The sequence below is a fragment of the Dicentrarchus labrax genome, unplaced genomic scaffold (assembly GCF_905237075.1).
Source record: "Dicentrarchus labrax unplaced genomic scaffold, dlabrax2021, whole genome shotgun sequence".
NCBI lineage: Eukaryota > Metazoa > Chordata > Actinopteri > Moronidae > Dicentrarchus > Dicentrarchus labrax.
In genome coordinates, this window is record NW_026136711.1 from 27,268,596 (window position 1) to 27,288,577 (window position 19,982).

Below are 19,982 nucleotides of genomic sequence, written 5' to 3' on the forward strand. Positions count from 1 at the left end.
TAGAGACACAGTAATAAGTAAGTAATAAGCTTTGACAATGTTGACTCACTTGCACTCTACAGTAAAATATCAGGATGCCTCGCAGGCAGTTGTAGGTACCTCTGATTTTGGGGGCTCAATAAAATTCATACAAATAAGACTGAAAGTTTAAAATGCAGTTGAAGGAATCCGTATTAGTGGATGTTTTTTATATGAAAAATATCTTTTAAAAAAATGAGACACATCGGTCACAGTCTCATTAGATGTGGGTGTGGGGTTACACCTACCGAATGTCACTTTGGCATTAATACCCAGTGCTGAGGACTATTGATATACTGACCTACGTAAGACTTAATAACTTAATAAACAAAATAAAAATAAAATTTGTAAATTGACATTCAGGTGGTGTGAAAAACAGAGAAACGTTTAATAACTCTCTACAGATACAATCAAATTCAGTTTAAGCCTCTAGGCCCTTGCCTACTCCAGGAATAAACTTGGATTTTGTGTTTAAAGCAGTAAATGGTAAGTTAATTGACTTGGTTTCAGAAATAAAAATATTTTGTTATAATTTTTTGTTTTATTCTTTTGAATTACTCTTTTCTGTCAGTTAAAGTTTAGTATGTAAAACTAATGACGAATGTTTCCTGTAGTTTCTTTAACTCCTCTTTACCAGACATGGAGTTCCTCGAGGTCCTCACTGAGGGTCTCAACCGGGTCCTCCTGGTCCGCGGAGGCGGCCGCGAGGTTATCACTATCTACTCCTGAAAGAGCAGTCCCCTCCCCAACTACCACCCACCCCCACCCCTCCCTTGGCCCTGTTCCTGTGTCACCTGTACTCCCACCCTCTCTTCAACGCTGCTTCATCATCATGTTGCCCATGCGTTTATTTCTGTAAGATAGTCCTCTCACACCCAACCAACGGCCCGGCCCAGCTTCAGCACCTCTCCCTCAGCTCCATCCCCAGCAGACCAATGAGCAGTATCACATGCTCAGCCACCAAACCCTTCATTCAAGTCCAATAAGCTACTATAACTTTCGTAGGCTCTAGACTAATTTAGATGCTATCTAGATTTGTTCTTGAAGAGACTTTTATTTTCTTTGCTAGTCTGTAATCTACTGTAGTAACTCGTATTGAGTCGGAGTCACTCGGTAAGGAGGAGGTGGTGGTTGCGGGTCATTCGCTGAGGTGTGAGCGCACATGCATGTTGTGTGTCCGTCTTTGTTTAAATCTCTGCAGATTCTTTTTTTTTTTTTTCAAATACTAATGTGGCATAGCAGCGGCTTCTGCTTGGAAAGAACGAGAGCCAGCTGAAATGAGCTCAGTGTACGATTGTCTGTTTGGTTCCCTCGATGTGATCGGACACCTCCCGCAGCGCTCCCAGCCTGTTGTCTTTGATGTGATTTATCTTTCAAGGCAAAAAGACACTGCTACCCACGGTCAGGACCACCAGCTGGAAGGAGGAGAATAGAGTCGTTAAGTATGAACTGTGAAATTCACATTGATATTCGAAGAAGACTGAAAAGTGGATCAAACCTTCGGTATTATCTTTACTGATCATCTGATCACTCCTTAGCATGACATCCTTATAACTGTGTGTGATTTTACCTCACTTGTTCTGTTACTGCCATCACCGTCTTTCTACCCATTTCTTCTTTCAGTTCATCTCTTAGTGGCTGTTTATCCCTGTGGCCACTGTTAGTGCCAAAAAAAATACAACAAGGCTAGCTTAGTCTGTAGAGATTGACACGTAATTAAACTGTGAATAGTGCGTTTCCTAGCAGAAGGCTGGTGTGACAGCAGAATGGGGAGACAGTACAAAACCCCCCACCCCACCCCCGAGGAGATTATCATTGCCAGCACCCCTCGACCCTCGTGTGGATCACTGTAAATAATGTACAAGCTCTGACGCGTTGTTCAGTATGAGTGTAGTATTTTTGTGACATACTAAAAAGCTTCTAGTGGAGAGAAAACGCTCCTTCGCTCAGAGGGACAGCTGTTTTTAAAATTTATTTATTTATTTATTTATTGGATGGCATAGGCTCCTGTCACTACGGTAACTGTCATTGTAACCTCGACAAGCACTGCACCTGCACTGTCCTCCACTGTGCAACAAGTGAAATTTTGATGAATTCATCAAGTTCATTAAATACAAAAAAAAAATACTAAATGTTATTTTTTCATCTAGAGAACAAATATGTATTTATGTTTATAGACAGATGTTACACATGTAGAAAATAATAGTTGTGTCATTTTGATTGTCACTCAAAGATATATTGTTGTTTTGCCTAATTTAGATACATTAAATGTGCCATATCAAAGTATTTTTCAAAGAGAAATAGTGAACAAAAATTCTATTGCTTAAATCAGAAAGAACAAAGTATGGTAAAAAAAGAAACTGAGGTGTCTGCATGAAACTAGTACAGTGATGACACTGTAGTTGGAAGGTCGCCCTATAGATGATAAAAGAATAGATGTTCAAACCTCCATAAAACTACTATCGCTCAGATTTCAAATAGGCATATCAGCTCTTACCGAGGTGAGATTTTGAACATCTATGGACCGATTGTTTATAGGGTCTAGTCTAAATAAATAGAGAGGACAATGGCTTCTGTAGCTAGGAAACTCACTTTGTCCACAAGACTGAACTCTATGCAGTAGACTCTCCAGTGAGATTTTATATCCTCTAGATTGATTAAGATTTGAGCCACACATGTCCCTGACTGAATGACTTGTGAGCAAATCATATTTAGGTTTAAAAGGAAAAAAGTGCATCTTGGAAGGAATGTGCAATAGTTTGAAATCCGGACTCATGTGATCATGTTATTTATTTTTTTACACATATATTTTGTATATGTAGATTTCGTAAGTCTTTAAAACAAACAAAAAAAATCCAGATTCATCTCACTCTGACCAAGGACAGCTGTCACTTTTACTTTGATTTGGTTTCTTTTTCTTGAAGAAACTGTTTTTGGTCATTTGCACTTGTAGTAGAAATATGAATATAAATAAATACGTATATATATACAGTATATACAATATAGGGAAGCAAAACAAATTAGTTTCTAGAACTATTTAAAAACCGTATTAAATGTTTTTAGTGTTGCTTGAATGTCTGACCATATGTTGTGAATGCTGCTAGTATCAATAGATTTATTTGTACTGTAAATAGAGATGACTAAAGCAACATTAAAGATCAAGTGGAAAAGGGTATAGACATACATATCAATGGTGGTGGTTGTCAAACAAGACAAGGCTGTACCTGTAAACATTTGGCCTGTGACCTCTGAACAGGGTTAGCTTTCTGTTTTATTAGAAAACTTTACTGAATACCTTGATGCAATATTACAACTGAGGGCAAATCCGACACTTTTTTTTTTCTTTCTTAAATGCTCTCTGGATTAGTACCTTCTTTAAATCCCGTAAGTAAAGTGAACCAATTTTAAGATAACAGGTTAATTTCACGTAGTTTACTTAAAGAAATTTGAAGGAGCCACCAAAAAATAAGTTTAAATATTAATATTTCTGGTTTATCTGCTAAATGTTACTGTTTGCAAATTTTTAACACACCTACCTTTGACACCTGTGATACTTAAGAAGCAGCCACTCCTAGTTTTCAAAGATGTTAGGGTGCCAAGTGATGAAGATTTTCTTTAATATACTTGTCGCATTTAACTCTGACCAAGGGGTTGTTTAACGCTCACATCAGTTTTTGAAGAACATGGCTTTTTTGGGATTGTCTCCACAACATTGCCTGCATCAACTGAGCCTTTTAAATTTATTCAAAAGAGAAGATATCTGATGTTTATTGGAGAAGTTTATTGGAAATGAATTTATTTATTGAATTATAAATGTTTTATAATTGCTGTTTGCATGGTACTATGTGGCAATATTTGTTTTAGTGGTTTCTATAGTGATGACTTACATGTTCAAGGTGCAGAGTGGGGTAAAAGGTTGTCAGATGTTCTCACTGAGGTTCAGATTTTGAGAACTCAGAAGTGTTTTCCGCTCAGTCGGCGACATGGCTAGACCTTGAAAACAAGTCTTTTGCAAAAAATAAAAAAAAGTATGAGTTCACTATATTGTTACTTGTTATATTTCAATCTTGCTCAAGTAGTCTTATGTAATAGGAGATTTTGAGTTTGCGAATGAATGGGCCTTCGAAATGGTCATTTCACCCTTGTAAATATATATCACTTAAGTCAGAGACACTGTAACCTACTAGTGTTGTCTTTTGTTGTACACTGTTCTATCACTGTGGACAAAGTCTTAGAGTTTTGTATGATTATGTGCAATATTGTTCTCACATTAGTCATTCTTCATTTTGTCACAGTTACGTTATTTCTTTTCTATAAACAACTGGAGGTGTCAGCAGTCATCTAATTTCATCAGAATGTTTGTCACCAGGTCTTACAGACAATAAAGATTTACAGTGTTTATCCCAAATGTGGCTGAGACAGAAAAGCACTTTACACTGAGGGGGTACTCTGTGACAGGATCAGTCTGCAGGAGTGAGGAGGGGGGGTCGAACAAGAGCCAGCCTAGCTCTGAACAGACTCTATCCCGCAGTGATCTCTGGTGGCACACGAGTGTATTACAGCCAGCTGTGAAGGTCTGACGGCTCAGACTATAAAATATGATTAATTTCCCATCAGCTTGCAGCAGTTTTGAACTGCAATAATCCAGAGACCTACCTGCTGATTTTGTTTACATCCAATCATTTGACATTTTAGCATGCATCACATACGTTCCTTTCTCTTGCCAAACTTCTTAAAAAAGAATAATAGTAACTGTTCAATTTATAGTGCTTGTCACTCAATCTGTGAGGTGAGCCTTCCCAGAATCCCTCCTCCACCTCCCCCACTCCCTCACCCCACCCCCACCCATCTGCCCCCCACCAAAATCCCTTGGCCTCCCCCATCCCAGCAACTAAAACCACCCCAGCTCTGTATTTTAAATGTGATTGCAGTATAATTCTGAAAAATGATCAAAGAATATAAAACTCGCGCTTCCAATTCTGGTTACCGGCTCTGCTTGGACAACACAAGATAGTCGACTTAGAAACCAGCACGTCCCCTCTCCCCCCCCTCCCCAAACTGATCCATGATTTAGATCAGATCCTTCGCCTGCACAACTGTAGCATGAGACACACTTGCCGGTGATCATTACCCAGTCTCCATCCTTAAATGGATATTAAGGGCTCTGAAACACATCTGTTACCGGGTTGAGGAGGCTGTCCTGTTCAGACACCAACAGAGAAAATAAACAAAAACAAATCCCAGATTATGGCAGCGAGGGCACCGTCTGTAGCTGAGATAAGATCGTACCCTTCAGTATATTTTCACAGAAGTGCATCAGACAGACGTTGCCTGATGTTGGAGGTAGAAACAACAGCTGCACTTATATTTTACACAGTCGATCTCTGGGAGTCAGATGAGAAGAACTCAAGTAGGCTATCCATGCAGTGCAAGCAGAGCCCCGCTCCAGTTATGTTGTGTAACTCAGTGCATGCATGCAATTACCCTGAACAAGGTGTATTGAAAATATATTGGGTGTTTGTGGTATAAAAGTATTTTTGTTTATATCAGTTAGAAACTTTTCTTTCTAGTAGTATGATTTATTTTTTTCTCTTTCCTTAGGACTGGCCAATCATTGTATCCAAGATGAATATTATTATAGTACAAGATTCTATTTTTTATGGTGGATTTGTTGACAAGGTCCTCTCATTGTGTCAAATATTACCTGCAGATGAACTGATTACCAAAGTATATTTCAGTTAACTACATAAATGAAAGTGTGCAAATGTGTGCTCCAGTGAATTAAACGCAGACGATATATTTTACTTTCTTACGAAAAAAGATTGTAGCAATTATTAGTTAATAGATCAAATGTATTGTTTCAACATATTAAAATTTAGACAACTGGAAGTGCCAAAGTATTCCAAGGGAGGCTGGTAATCCAGTTTGTTGGACGTTGCATGAAAAAGCCCAAACTGTAAATTTACCCACTTTTCAGTCTGTGGATCTATTCAGTGTATTAAGTATAAATATTAAATTGTTCTTTTATGTCCCTCTTTGACCGTTTTACAGATTAGGTTATATCTTGGTTTGACTGTTGCCAGGAAACCAGCAGACTCCATGAAGTTACTGGTACAGTCTGGTTCAAAAACTCCTCATAAAAACAACAATTTATTGTTTTTACTCTTCAGTTTTTATATGGCTTAAAGAAATGTTTTAATTATTGAGCTTCAGAGGTGTAGATAGCGTATTCTGTTATTGGACAGAACCAGGAGAACTGTATCCAGTCTTTGTGCTAAGCTAAGTTAGCCGGCTGTGGGTGGCAGCTTCAAATTTATCCAACAAACATAAATGGTATCGATCTTCTCATTTAAGTCTTGGGAATAAGAGCATTTCCACCCTAATGTCTTTTACCGTGAACGCTTTATGGCCTTTGAAAATGCAGTATTTAGTTTAATAACCACCTCCCTTAAGAGGAATCTTGCGTTTAACTCACTGGAGTTGTGGGAAACATTTTGTATGGATGCCTGAAAAATGTAATGATGTAGATATAGATGATATATACAGCATACACACAAAGACACACCTGTATCAAATTTCAGATATATGAAAATGTTTTGGTTTTTTTTCCATTCAGAACCGTTCATTACTCTTCCTTGATACTGTACCTAGTCTTATGGTAAAGACGTAGTGTGTTCCTTTCAGTTCTGTGGGAGTGTGTATGTGTGTACATGTGCACTTGTAACCGCTGGGGCGGGGGTGGGAGGGGGCTACGTGTAAATAAATCAAATACAGTTAGTGTGGAGGTGTTTCTTTTGTGTCAGTGTAAGTTAAATATTCTAAAATAAAAAAACATGTATTATTCTCTATTGTGTTTCATGGTACATTAAAAAGAGGAAAAAGTAGTTTTATCTTACATTTCAAATGCTTATATCTCTATGGCTTCTGGCGATACCCGTTCCATTTTATAGATTTGTCAGCACAAAATGCAATAAACCAATACCATTTTATTACAGTAATTGTGTCTTGAGTTTTTAATCATTTCTTGTTTTGACAATGGAAATGTTATAAATTTAAAAGAAACTATAAAACAACAGATCTTCAATGAAAAAGTTCATCATAAACCAAAATATACTTCACACACATCAAACTGTATAGTTTAACTCACATGTAAGAAGAATGAATATTGATCTTCTAGCTGGTTAAAATACAGAACTGTAGGTGGTCTGGACAAGTTGTCAAATTCAATTAGCTGAATGAAATAAAATCTTAAAAGCTTTTACAAAACATCTGTCTACCATCTACTTACATATACCTGGTAAATTCACTGCACAGACTATTGATGCGTTATCTATTTATGTCATTAAACAAACTGGAAGGGACATTTTCTCTAAAGGAACAAACAGCTGTTGGATTTGTATGAATTAATTTACCAAATATGCTACATCACATGTTTCGTTGCTCTGATTGGTTGTAGGTCAATCCAACTGCGTCTGGAAGCATTTCGGTCTGCTCACTTCATATTGCCCCTTGGAAATCTAAAATGGGCCGAGTGGTTCCAGTTCACATTAGGAGAAGTAATCAGTAATGTCGAGGATACATGGACATAGGCGGGACCTGGCCCATGCCAGGTGCTGCCCTAGGAGGTGGCTGCTGAGAGGTGCCGGTGCCCATCGGGTGGTTGAGAGATGGTCCGCTCTGAATGAGCGTGTCCAGAGCTTTCTGTACACTTGGGTTGTCAAAATTGATACCTGAAGCAGAAGTGGGGGCTCTTGGACCACCTGGTGCAACTTGAATGCGGCCTGGTGGGGTACCATAACCCTGGGATCCAGATGGGAGGCCAGGCATGGCTTGGCGGGGTGGATTCTGGGAAGAGTGCTGACCAAGAGAGCCATAGCCCTGCGACTGGGAGGCGCCAGACAGACCACCAGCGCCTGCTGACACCCCGCTGTTGAACAGGCTCAGGATTTTAGCCTGCAAGTCCTGCTGATGGCTGGGGTTAGCTGGAGCACTGGGACCAGCTGATAGGCCGAGGTGGCTGGACTGTTGGGGGGCGTGAGCAGAATGCGATGGAGGAGGCAGTCCCACAGCAGAGGCTGTAATGTCGTGGTGTGCTGCCGCAGGAGCTGCAACATGGACTGCAGCTGTAGGGCGACAGGTTCAGTTAGTTTGCTCTGCTAACAACAATACTGCAATAGAAGAGGACATTTTAAACTGTATGTTAAAATATTCACATGCCAGGATGCACAATTTTGAAAGCACTTTAGGAAGGATCTCTTCAGGGCCAGTATCACAGGAAGGTTGAGGACAGACACCAAATACTCATACGGGCATGTGGGCAATATCTCAGGAACAGACCTATCCTTTAATATGACACTTTTTCCTCCTACCTGTAAGAGGTTCTGCAGCGCTTCGTAGAAGCCGGGCTCTTTTGTCCTTCAGGTACGCAATGAGGCCATCCAGTTCCTCTGGGGTTATAAATCTACCCGGCAACCACACAGAAAGAAAATCATTATTTCAAGAGTGGAGATTTTTTAAAACAATGGTGAAAAGCCAAGGACAGATTGAGTTTTACAAGATAAAAAACTTACACTACATAGTAAATCCAAGTAATAGTAAATCCAGATATTACACTTTTAGACAAAGATATTAAAACTGTTTTATACCTGTTTTCAGACAGCAGTGTGACAGTGGTGAGCACTGAAATGGGGTGGCTCTCTCTGTCAGCCTCCCTGAGTAACACATCATCCGCCATCTTGGCAGCCTTTCTGGCGATCTCCTCGCGCTCTTTTTCCCGGTTTTCAACTTTGTAGGTGTCGTAGTTGTGGGCAACCAGCATCATAGCATCCTGCATCGGCATGTTTCGATGCTCTACGACAATAAAAAAAAACAACAACAACGTTGGCATTGGGAACAAAACAGATGCACCTTTCCTCTTTACTTTTGTATCGACCAGGAGAGACCCCAACTAACAGTTTCAATTTGTGGTCTTGCCTCACCTTGCGGTGTGCCGAACAGGATGTTGACAGTGCAGGACCGGTGGACTTGGTGCTGCTGGGTAATGATGATGGCAAAGGGAGTGCGGGCTCTGCCTACATCCTCCAGTGCCTGGGTTAGTGACACTTCTGTGTTGAGGAAGATCAGATCCACCACCATCCCCAAATCACGGACTTTCCGCCCGACCGTCTCAGCATACTCCCTACAGTTGTTTTTGAAGCACAAGCACACACGGGCAGACACACACACACACGGGCAGACACACACACACACCACACACACACACACGGGACAGACAGACACACACACACACACACACGAGCGATATGAAATGAAAACATTCCATGTACCGATCAAATATTTACAGATGCGTTTCTGGTCCCAGATCTGTGTTTCCTGTAAAGAACGGAGAGTGGACATACTTTTGTGCCTTGTTGACGACAATCACAGAGCAGTCAACAGGACGGTCGGTGTCGTAGCGCCGCTGGAGTTCTTCATAGTACTGTCGATACAATTCATTACGCCGACGCTCTTCTGGTCGAGCACGATCATCTACAGAGGAGGAGGTGATTGTAAATTGTAACGTCGGTATAATTTTTAGCACTTGAATACACCTTCAATAGTTTAATACTACAGATAAACTGGGAAACAAGTATATTACGTAGTATATAATACTACTCCAAGGTGGTTGAGTACAGAGTACACATACCCTCTGGTTCACGCCGTCCGTTCCAGGGATCTCTGTAAGGGTCCCTGTAGGGTTCATCCTTCCTCCGGTAGTAGTCTTCAGCACCACTGCCACTGCGGTAGTATCGGTCATAGTCACTTCTGCTGTATGGAAACATGTCAGGTTCAGACAAACATGTAACCACTGAACTAGGAACTAGGAACTAAAGGGTTGATTGTCATTAGTCACCTGTATGCAGGATCCCGTGAATCACCTCTGAGGTCCTTGTCTCTGCTCTCTGAGCTTCGGTACCGATAATCGCTGTCACGAGAGTGGCTACCTGGCCGCGGCTCTCTACTTGGGTCCCTCCCTTCACGGCTGTCCCGAGGCTCACGTCCATCACGCCCGTAAACAGGTGAACGTGACCGAGGCCGAGGATCTTTGCTGTCCCCATAAGTGCTATACGGGGCCCTGGGAGAAAAGTTATCAATTAGTGAGTGGAAGGTTTAAGTTTATGTTGTCTATAAAATACTACAAAGTGATAGGAACTTCTGTCCACAACCAGTGAGGACAGGCCTACAGTTGGTACTGTACTGGGCTGGTGAGTGTAGCAAATCTACCAGCCACTTGCATATTTTACAACCATTTGGCTAGTGTTAATTTAATAAATTATAATTATTCAATATGAAAAGATGGAATATAAATATATTTCTACAACTCAAGCAGAGCAACAGAAAACAACCATTGTGTTCGTAAAGGGAACTAGCACAAATGCAGTCCAGGAGGGGATTCCGATAAGCGTCCTTTGAAATCGTCCAGTGATCCGTTTACGCAACAATATTGATTTGTCAGCAATTTCAGGTTCTTTGACCATAAACTACGCAGGTACCATGGCCATTGAACCTTTTGGATTGAGGCGGTTTATTTCCCGCATTTATCTCATTTGCCTTTTGATGATTTGTCTTTTGTTCTTCAGTAAGTCACGTTTCAACGCGGCAAATATGAAGTTGCAAAAATGCAAAAAATACACGTTTCAATTTTTCTCAAGAAAAAAGTGGATGGGTTTTTGCTGCCTTTAGGGTAGGACACAGAGGACCATTATTTACTAAAAAGAGGCTTCCCTACAATTCTTTGCTTGAACATATCTAAAAGAGACAAAAGGACTCTCAGTTTCAGAAGTTGTCAACAGTTCTTTGGTTCTCATCGAAGTGTATGTTTTGCTTAATTCTCATGATTTGTCTTCCCCTTGACCTCAAAACGTTTTTAATTGCAGTCAAAGAAGAGAGGAGAAAAGGGATTGGTTTTAAACACAACTTGGATTGAATAAAAATCTCAAGTGTCTAAATTGCAAGCTATGAACTAATTACAGTTCCACCACACAGAAGAAACAACGCTTCAACTTCAGTCAGTAAGACCCACAACAACTGGCCAACATTGGTAATGTGCTTTTTTTTTTTTTATAAAAAGGTACCCTGTGAAGTTTATGACCACAAGTAGCACAATGGAGCAACGTGCAGATTACAGGATACAGTTCTACCAAATACGAAGAGTTTACGTTATTTCACTGGTTGTCATGTGTTCATGACATACTTCAAAGAGTACCTTTACATTTTATTATTATTGTAGTTGCCTAAATCAACATCTGTTTTTTAAAACATGGTTGGCTTTAGGGCAGCTGTTCTTTAGACTAAATATGGTTTTAATGTACACACCTAATTAGTTACAGGCCATGCTGTAGGACATGAACCTGCTCAATAGATATGGGGCAGGGTGGGACTGACATTACATTTCCTTCAGCCGTAAAGTTACGTATTTGTTTTAGAAAATGAAATGCAGGACAAAATCACGCAGAGAACACAAGCGCTGAAAAGATCTATTGGTACGCCAGCTTTCATCAAGTGGACTTCACCACTGGTAGAAATAAAAGCTGAGGAAAAAGTTATACGTTTTGGGGTTTTTGGGGGGGGGGTGGGGTGGGGGGGTGGTTTACCCGCAACTTAGAGGCAATGGAAGTTCTTCACACCCATTTCGCGTTACTTTACCTTCGTGGAGGGCTCTGCTGGGATTGAGGTTTAGCTTGCCGTCGCTCCACTGCCATATTTACATCTGAAAATAAATCAATCCAAACGTTGAACATAACAGTGACATGTAAATCAGCTTATGCGCTCACGCAGAATGGACTGGCCGCGCCAAAACATCCACGATCCAAATGAGCTCCAATATCCAAGCTTGAAAATCCAAACTGGACGGGAGTCAAAATGCAGAAAATTGAGTCGAGTTTCGAGACTCAAATTGAGTTTCAGATGAACAAATGATGGAATGAAATTAATCAATTATTTTGTCCCCTGCGAAATTGGCTCACATTAGCAAAGCTTGAACTTCAACTTTGGCATTCACAAACGCGGACACTTAAATCCAAGATGAGAAAAATTCTAAGACAGTGTTGCAAATAAAATTTGAAATGTCAAAGATTCAGGCTTTGCAGCAATTTAATAATGCACTTGTTTTATGTCTATAAAAAGAAAGGTCTAAGTAGAAAATTAGCAAAGCTAATCTAGTCCAATCTAATTTGGTTTGAGGTTAAATTATATACAACCTACACTTTGTGAACTTAGTTGTGGGCAAGCATAGAGTTCCACTTTCATCTACTGGATGCAACATATCACAATCACATCATTAAATTGGTGTTTAACATAACAGATCATTTTAGCCCTGTACTTATGGTCCAGTGTGTAACATTTAGGAGGCTCTCTTGTTAGAAACGGAATATAATATTCATTCGTATGTTTTCATTAGTGTGTAATCACCTGAATAGAGGAATCGTTTTGTTTTCATTACCTTAGAATGAGCTGATTCCATCTACAGACACCACGGGTCGCTTTGGAGGAGTCCACGTCGTGGTGGCACTCAGACGCACGTTATTTAAAATTACATAATGATCATCTAGTCTCTCAGTCAAGGGTTAACAATGGACTGACATTGACTTTTGATTAAATATTGAATTTAAAAGTTGATTAACTCAGCATTCTGGGCAATATGGTTGCACATCTCTCAGTTAATAACCATCAAGTATTCAGTCAAGCATAATACTAACAATAATAATAGAAAATATATAAAAGGAAATATGGAGGAGCCAGTTTGAATAAGCTTGATGCAGATATTAACGATTAAATACCAGGCAGCAGAGCCAGATCTCAGTTTTTAGTATTTATTATTTTCTACATTTATATTTTCTGTTAATATTCAGACATAAATATTACTTGTTTATACCTCATTCTGTTTGGATGGCAACCTAGCAGAATTTTGCTTAGGGCCCCAAGGAGGTCAGGACCAGCTCTGGGCTGCAGGCCACCGTACTTTCTCCTTCACACTTCACAGTCTGGTTTTCATTGCCAGGTCGTCAAATACAACCGTATTCAGTTTGTTGCAATCTGACACTTCACCGCTAGATGCCACTAAATCCTACACACTGGTCCTTTGACTAAATGAATAAAGGGAATCTCTAGCTTTCAAAAAAACCATTGGTAAAGTGTTTATCCTTAAAATAGAACAATGGATAATTTCTCTTTGCTGGTGTTTTAAAACCACAAAAAAGGATTATCTTCAGGATTAACACCATCATGCCCAATCTAGGCATGTCCCGATACCATCAATTCAGTAGTCGATACCAATACCAGTGAAATTCCACGATTCTCTATAACAATTAAATACCAGGGTAATTTTTTTTGCCCCCAATCCCCATTTAATATCCGCTGATACTGAATCCAATACTTGTATTTTTTAATAATTCAGATGAATAGCTCTGCATAGCATTAAGGGGGGAAAAAACCTGCAAAAAGCTGTTCCTTAATGTTATACATTTATACATTTCATACTAAATAACTAAAAGTCTAACAAAGTCTATCTTGTAGCTATTCGGAGGAAATTTCTCTCTCCCTTTAAAAAGTGTCCTGCAGAGTTTGTTGCTTCAGTGCAGCCGTTACACGAGTTACATGACTGAACTGTATTCTGCTGAGCGCAGCGGAGCACTGTGCACGAAGGTTTTGTTAGTAAATGAGGTTCTTATCGATCCTGGTGGAGCCTCCTGCCATGGTGCTGCTAGATTGCCATTGCCAATACTGTTGTTGCTGTCTGTCTGTCTGTCTGTCTGTCTGTCTGTCTGTCTGTCTGTCTGTCTCTCTGTCTGTCTGTCTCTCTGTCTGTCTGTCTCTCTGTCTGTCTGTCTCTCTGTCTCTCTGTCTCTCTCTCTCTCTCTCTCTCTCTCTCTCTCTCTCTCTCTCTCTCTCTCACCCCAACTGGTCGAGACAGACGACCACCTACCTAGAGCCGAAGGGTCTGTCCTAGGTTTCTGCCTTTTAACAGGCAGTTTTTCCTTGCCCTTGTTGCCAAGTGCTTGCTCATGGTGGTACTGTTGGGTCTCTGTAAATAATGTTATAAAGAGTTCGGTCTAGACCTGCCCTATTTGAAAAGTGTCCTGAGCTAACTTCTGTTATGAATTGGCGCTATACAAATAAAATTTAATTGAATTGAAAATGATCTGTATAGCTGCGCTTGTTGCCGTCTTCAACATGTTCTTTTGTGGCATTTAACAGCCGACTACAGTATTTATAGGAATATAATTTTCAGAATTTTGGTATCTACTTGGTACCGAAGTATCGGTTATCGTGACATGCCTAGCCCAATCAACATTTTCCACAGAAAAAGGAAAAACTGAAGTATGTTACGTTGCTCGTTGTGCACCAATAACAATCTATCTTCTTTAGCCACACACCTACTGTAGTTAAGGCTTACCTATTTTATAACCTTTATATATTCGACCCTTTTGGGCAGCCTTTGCAGCTTCGGCTTCCTCAATGCGTTCAAATTGTACAAATCCAAACCCACGAAACATGGATACGCCTGGAAGAGGAACATTTTGAGTGGTAAAAAGGATCATTTTGAAGAACATTTTGGATACCTACCCATTTACCCACTTTAAAAATGATTTGTGGGCACATCATTACAAATTTTACATGCTTGTATTTCATGAAAAAACACGACTCAAGTTAATGTTACTAAGTCTCGCACTTCAGGTTGCAAAATAAATGTTTTTTTCCCATCACCTAAAAGGCTGGAGATGTTCAAATTTATATAAATTAATTATAATCGACAACTTATTTGCGTTTACTGACCGACTATCTTCCCGTACGGGGTGAACAGGTCTTCCAAATCCTTCTTTTCCATGTCGGAAGTCGGCAAGTTCCCAACAAAAATTCTTCTCTCCAAATCTCGGGGATCATTACTGCTGCAGGAGCGTGAATAACGCCCTGGTGATGAGCTGCGGCTTCTTCGGCGAGACATAACTCCCAAGTTTAATGGTTTCTTTCTTCGTATGTCTCAAATGCTTGAAAAAAAATGTGTTCGTTAGCGTCTTTAAATTGTCGTCCACGATCCTGAAACATGTCAGTGAATTAAGAGAAGAGATCAAATTCCTTGGAAGGATAAAAAGTTTAAGTAAGCAGTAGTTGCAGGTCAAAGTCACATCAAAGTTTAGACAATGAAATGCTGTGGCAAATTCATTTTGAAATGTAGCAAACATTCATATGCTGGTTAAATCGCAAATTTTTCCGAAACGTGTTAAAAAAACATTTTTGAATGAGTCCCTCAGATTTCTGGAGCTCATTTGCTTTGCAGGATATTATTCTATTTTACTCTGCATTGGACCTTTATGTATGTGAGAGTTGCCATTATGGCACAAGGGACAGTACTGGGACATCAATGTATGATTATTAATGCTGAGTATATAACTAACTGCAAATCCGCTATGCAAATTCGTTGATGCAATGGACGATTTTTCCCTTGTGAAAGGTTTCTGATAAAATCTTGTTTGAAGCAGTTGTTCACTCGGTCCAGAGGTGTTCAACAGGCAGCGAATTGTGTTAACGTCTATATATTTCCCAACACAGACCAAATTCCACGTGTATCTGTTTGGGTTACGTTCATTCTCGGTAATGCATTTCCAAGATTGAAATCTTGAGGCAAAAACCGAGAATGAAAGATGCAGTCTGTCTTAATAAAGCTAGACATTTGAGGTGATGTAAGCCAACGCGATCCTGAAGCGATTCTCATGATGAGAACTTTGTCCTAGGAGGTATATCCGGTATAAATGACACACCTGTAGAGAATGCACCATGATATAAATTTGCTACCTAATTTGTTCCAGTATAAAACAGATGTAACTATGACATAAAATGCACCACGTTTCTTTGCTTCTTAACCAGTGAAAACACGCTTCCTGACCCGTTTTAAGTTAACAGGCCATAACAGCTGTTTCAGAAAGTGTTCCTGCGCAGACATAAATAGCTGAACTGGTTGTGTGAAACGCTTTGAGTCGATGATGAAAACACAGTGCGGTTGTTGTTGTTGTGGGTCAAATAGCATTGATACCCACAGAGATACATACAGCATCAACTCTCCGGTGTGAAACTCTGCTTCCACAATTTCAAAATGGACTCTTGGCAATAAAAAGTTACAATTCCAGAGTCAGGAATTCAAAATGTTCCCTAAGTTTTAGAGTCACACTGTCCATCCCATCTTTGCTTTGTGTAGCTGATAAGTTGCCCCGTTAGGTCTGTAGCTGTGCAGACAACAGTTTTCAGCAAATAGAAATGCAGCATATCTTCAAATAATCTTCTTCTCTTGAAATAATAAAAATGTCTTGAGGAAAATTTACATTAATGAAATGAAATTATACGCTTACAGCAACCATGAAAATGCAAAAATCTAAATTTTTTTTTTTTTTTTTGCTCAAACCAGCGTTCTCAAAAAGGGTTAAACTGATGTTGTACGTGGCCTAGGTGGCACAATACAAAATAATTTACTTTACAAACTGATATAAGAGAGTGAAGACATTTGTGTTACATTATATTTAAGGTTGGAGGAAACGTACATCATTATTTTTATGGAGCAGCCCCACAGCTTACATACCTTAACTTGAACCTGGACGCCCTGGATTCTGTGTCCACATAATTAGAAACCCCCAAAGCGTCTGAAAGGAAAACAAAGAGTCATTAATCACTTTACACAATCACCTGAATCCGTATTTAGTCTATGCATAAAATCAATATATTATTTTATCCAATTTAGAGGCCTGCACCTGCACAGACATTTCACTCCACCTCTCCCGGTTCCTGTAGCCTATATTACCGTAATGCATATGGTAACCATGGTGAAGGTTACAGCCAAACTAGTTAAATTATGCCCCAAATAATCGTAGAGCAACCAATTTTAGTAGCCGATTTAGTTACAGAGTAACTAGTGTGTTGACTTTGGAGAGAGCCTACACACAGCTGGTGCAACAGGCTGCTGGTATGTGTGTGAGACATTTGTACAGGAACACTGAACATTAAATAACATTAAATGAGACCCGACTGATCCTCAAAGAACTCAAAGTGGACTAAAACTCTTGAGTAACAATGAAAAATATATATTAAATTTAAGATAAGAGGAGAAATTAAAGTTTGAAACAGCAGCCCTGGGGAATTTAATAGTAAAGAAAAGTGAAAAACTAAAAGAAAAACATAATAAAGCAATAACAGGAAATATAAAAACTATAATTAAAGTATATACACTATATGCAATGTGCAATAGAGTGAAATATGGTGTGCAGTGTGGTCACTGAACATGTGCAATTGTTACAAGGTAAATTTATGCAAAAAGAGTTGCGCATGAGGTTAACACACACACACACACACACACACACACACACACACTATTTTTTTACACATTTCAAACACACACACACACACACACACACACACACACACACACACACACACACACACACCTGTGCGCTGACAGTGATGATGCTGCGATGTACGTGTGGCTACACTGACGTCAGCTGTTAGCTACTTAGCGTTAGCTCGAGACCCAACGGCGGAGTTAGCTTCGCAGTTAGCCACCTAGCTCCGTTAAGGAACACGGTGCACGGCACATGTCGTCATTTTCAAAAACCAAAATAAAATAAACATAATATTTTAGAAAAAACACGCGTTTACTCACCTTCAACGTGGTTTTGTGTCTCAGGTTTAGAGAAAAAAAAAAAAGACAAAGAAGGAAAAACAACACAGGGGAACCAAACCCAAAAAAAAAAAAAAAAAAAAAAAAAAAAAAAAAAAAAAAAAAAAAAAAAAAAAAAAAAAAAAAAAAAAAAAAAAAAAAAAAAAAAAAAAAAAAAAAAAAAAAAAAAAAAAAAAAAAAAAAAAAAAAAAAAAAAAAAAAAAAAAAAAAAAAAAAAAAAAAAAAAAAAAAAAAAAAAAAAAAAAAAAAAAAAAAAAAAAAAAAAAAAAAAAAAAAAAAAAAAAAAAAAAAAAAAAAAAAAAAAAAAAAAAAAAAAAAAAAAAAAAAAAAAAAAAAAAAGCTTTATAGTGTATGTAACTTTGTTTATGTATAAAATGTGCTTTTTTAATATGAGCTAGTGTAAGGAGATTATTATGGTTTAGCATAAGGAGTATAGTTTAGTGTAATGTAAAATTTACCACCATGTTTCTTCACTTGAATGAAGCATGAATGAACACATGATGAGTGATAAATGCACCTTTCCTTTGAGATTCTGCATCATTATCATGTTCTCTGTATTCCAGTACAAAATCTCCTTTGAAGAATGAAGATAGGGCAAATACACCACGTCCTGTAAGACAAAGTAATACATTTTAAAAAAACAGGACATTAGAATGTTAATTAGTTGTGCAATATGTCCTAAAACACAATGCAATTATTAGTGATTTGATCAGTTTATTGACCTAAGTTATTAATGCATCCTGAAGTTTTGCAATTAAATGTTAAAATCATTTTCAATATGTATATGAAGTGAACATGCTGAAGGGCATCCTTAAGAGGACTGACCTTGTGCATTTAAAACTGCAGAGAAATGTTTAATGAGACAGCTTTGGCTTTAGTTTATTACAATACAATTAGAGGCTCTAAGTGAACATCCACACAGTGTTTTCAGTTATTATGGCTGATTAGACCTTGCTCAGGTTTAGGTGGGCTTAGCTTTGATGAAACTCCATGAGGTCACAAATCTAAATCTCCAATAGAATGGTGAAGGTATATTTTGTCCTGCCTAACAGGTGTGACAAAGCTGACAGAAGACTCAGGAAGATGTCAATCAATAAGTATACACACCCATACAGTCCCAAGAAGACTAATAATCAGCAAGATAAACTGAAAAACTGTGTGGGTGTTCAAGGCTTAGTCTATAACTTTTTCCCCATACTCGCCCTTTCCTGTCGGCTCAGTGTCAGATGCCTTCCTTCTTGCCATGCCCTATTCTAAATTATTCATTTTTAATAATAAAATAATATTAATAATTATAAGTAAGCTAAGTTTACTTTTTTGGTAGTAAAATCAATCAGACCCATTTATGTAGAGGAGGCATGTGGAATCACTTACTAGTCACTTTAAAGATACAAACATCAAATTGCAGCCTTGTCAAGCTCAGGTCCCAAAATACCTGTCCAGATGCACTTTTCTTAACATGGACAGCTTGCTTTAAATCATCAAAACATCTCTTTACAATTTTTCTATAATATATCTCACCTATATATACCTAGGATTAAGTTACACCTCTATATATTACTAAATTCATTACCTGGAAATGTATTTTAAATTTCTCTGTTACACACTGAAAAATATTTCACTTTTTTAGTTGGTATAAACTCCTTGAAATGCACAGAATCCATCCATCATGTAACAACTAACAGTAGCTTTCAGGAAAGCTAAAACATTGTTAGTAAACATTGTAAATTTGTAGTTACACTAGCCTTTGTTGCTAATTAAAGCTAACTAGCTCTCCTACTAACTAATTAACACTAATTAACCTCATTAGTGTTTAAAATGGTCATCTATACAAATAATGATTATAGCAAGTAAGTAAATAAGATAATATTGCTTACCTTGTGGTGTTGTAGTTCTCTTTTATTGACAAACATCTTTAATTGAAGAGCCTTTCGATGCTCCCTTTAAACACTGAAAATTGTGTTTGCTCCTAAAATCCTTCTTAATGGGGACCAGGAAGTGGGCGGTAACATACCATATTTGAAATCTGTGTGTGTGGAACGTGAGTGCCTTACCAGCTCATACAGTAAGGGCGAAGCATGCCCCGCACACACACACACTAACTGGAAAACATGCCCAATGGGCCAAAGCTAAAAACCACACAGGCACCTTCAGATAGACTCCTGCATTCATTTAAAAGAGTTTCCCTTTAGGGGACCTATTTTCGTCCCCATACTGTTAGAGGTCCCCATGACGTGACTGTGTAAACAGTTTGTTGTCCCCA

At 38.7% G+C, this 19,982-nt stretch overlaps 2 protein-coding genes across 6 annotated transcripts in view; one reads left to right on the forward strand and one right to left on the reverse strand.

Annotated features, from left to right (window-relative positions):
• The window catches only part of slc12a5a (solute carrier family 12 member 5a), a 153,858-nt gene extending 146,842 nt beyond the window's left edge, over window positions 1–7,016 (forward strand). For all 3 annotated transcript variants that reach the window (XM_051413599.1, XM_051413600.1, XM_051413601.1), the window contains exon 26: window positions 656–7,016. In XM_051413599.1, coding sequence (XP_051269559.1) covers window positions 656–747 — 92 coding nt within the window. In that variant the 3' untranslated portion in view covers window positions 748–7,016. The remainder of the gene's footprint in view (window positions 1–655) is intronic.
• Window positions 7,017–17,715, reverse strand: LOC127371044 (nuclear receptor coactivator 5). 3 transcript variants are annotated; one of them, XM_051413612.1, is made up of 11 exons: window positions 16,628–16,688; window positions 14,833–15,044; window positions 14,453–14,560; window positions 11,704–11,767; window positions 9,911–10,132; window positions 9,704–9,825; window positions 9,415–9,546; window positions 8,997–9,245; window positions 8,664–8,868; window positions 8,388–8,479; window positions 7,017–8,141 (listed from the first exon to the last, which is right to left on the reverse strand). In XM_051413612.1, exons 2-11 carry the CDS (start codon window positions 14,999–15,001, stop codon window positions 7,579–7,581), a joined length of 1,926 nt encoding a protein of 641 aa, XP_051269572.1. In that variant the 5' UTR covers window positions 15,002–15,044; window positions 16,628–16,688; the 3' UTR covers window positions 7,017–7,578. The 3 variants fall into 3 exon arrangements, with proteins under 3 accessions (XP_051269572.1, XP_051269571.1, XP_051269573.1); XM_051413611.1 differs by having other exon boundaries at window positions 14,833–15,093; XM_051413613.1 differs by lacking the exons at window positions 14,453–14,560; window positions 14,833–15,044 and adding an exon at window positions 17,702–17,715.
• Between the last annotated feature and the right edge of the window lie 2,267 nt (window positions 17,716–19,982).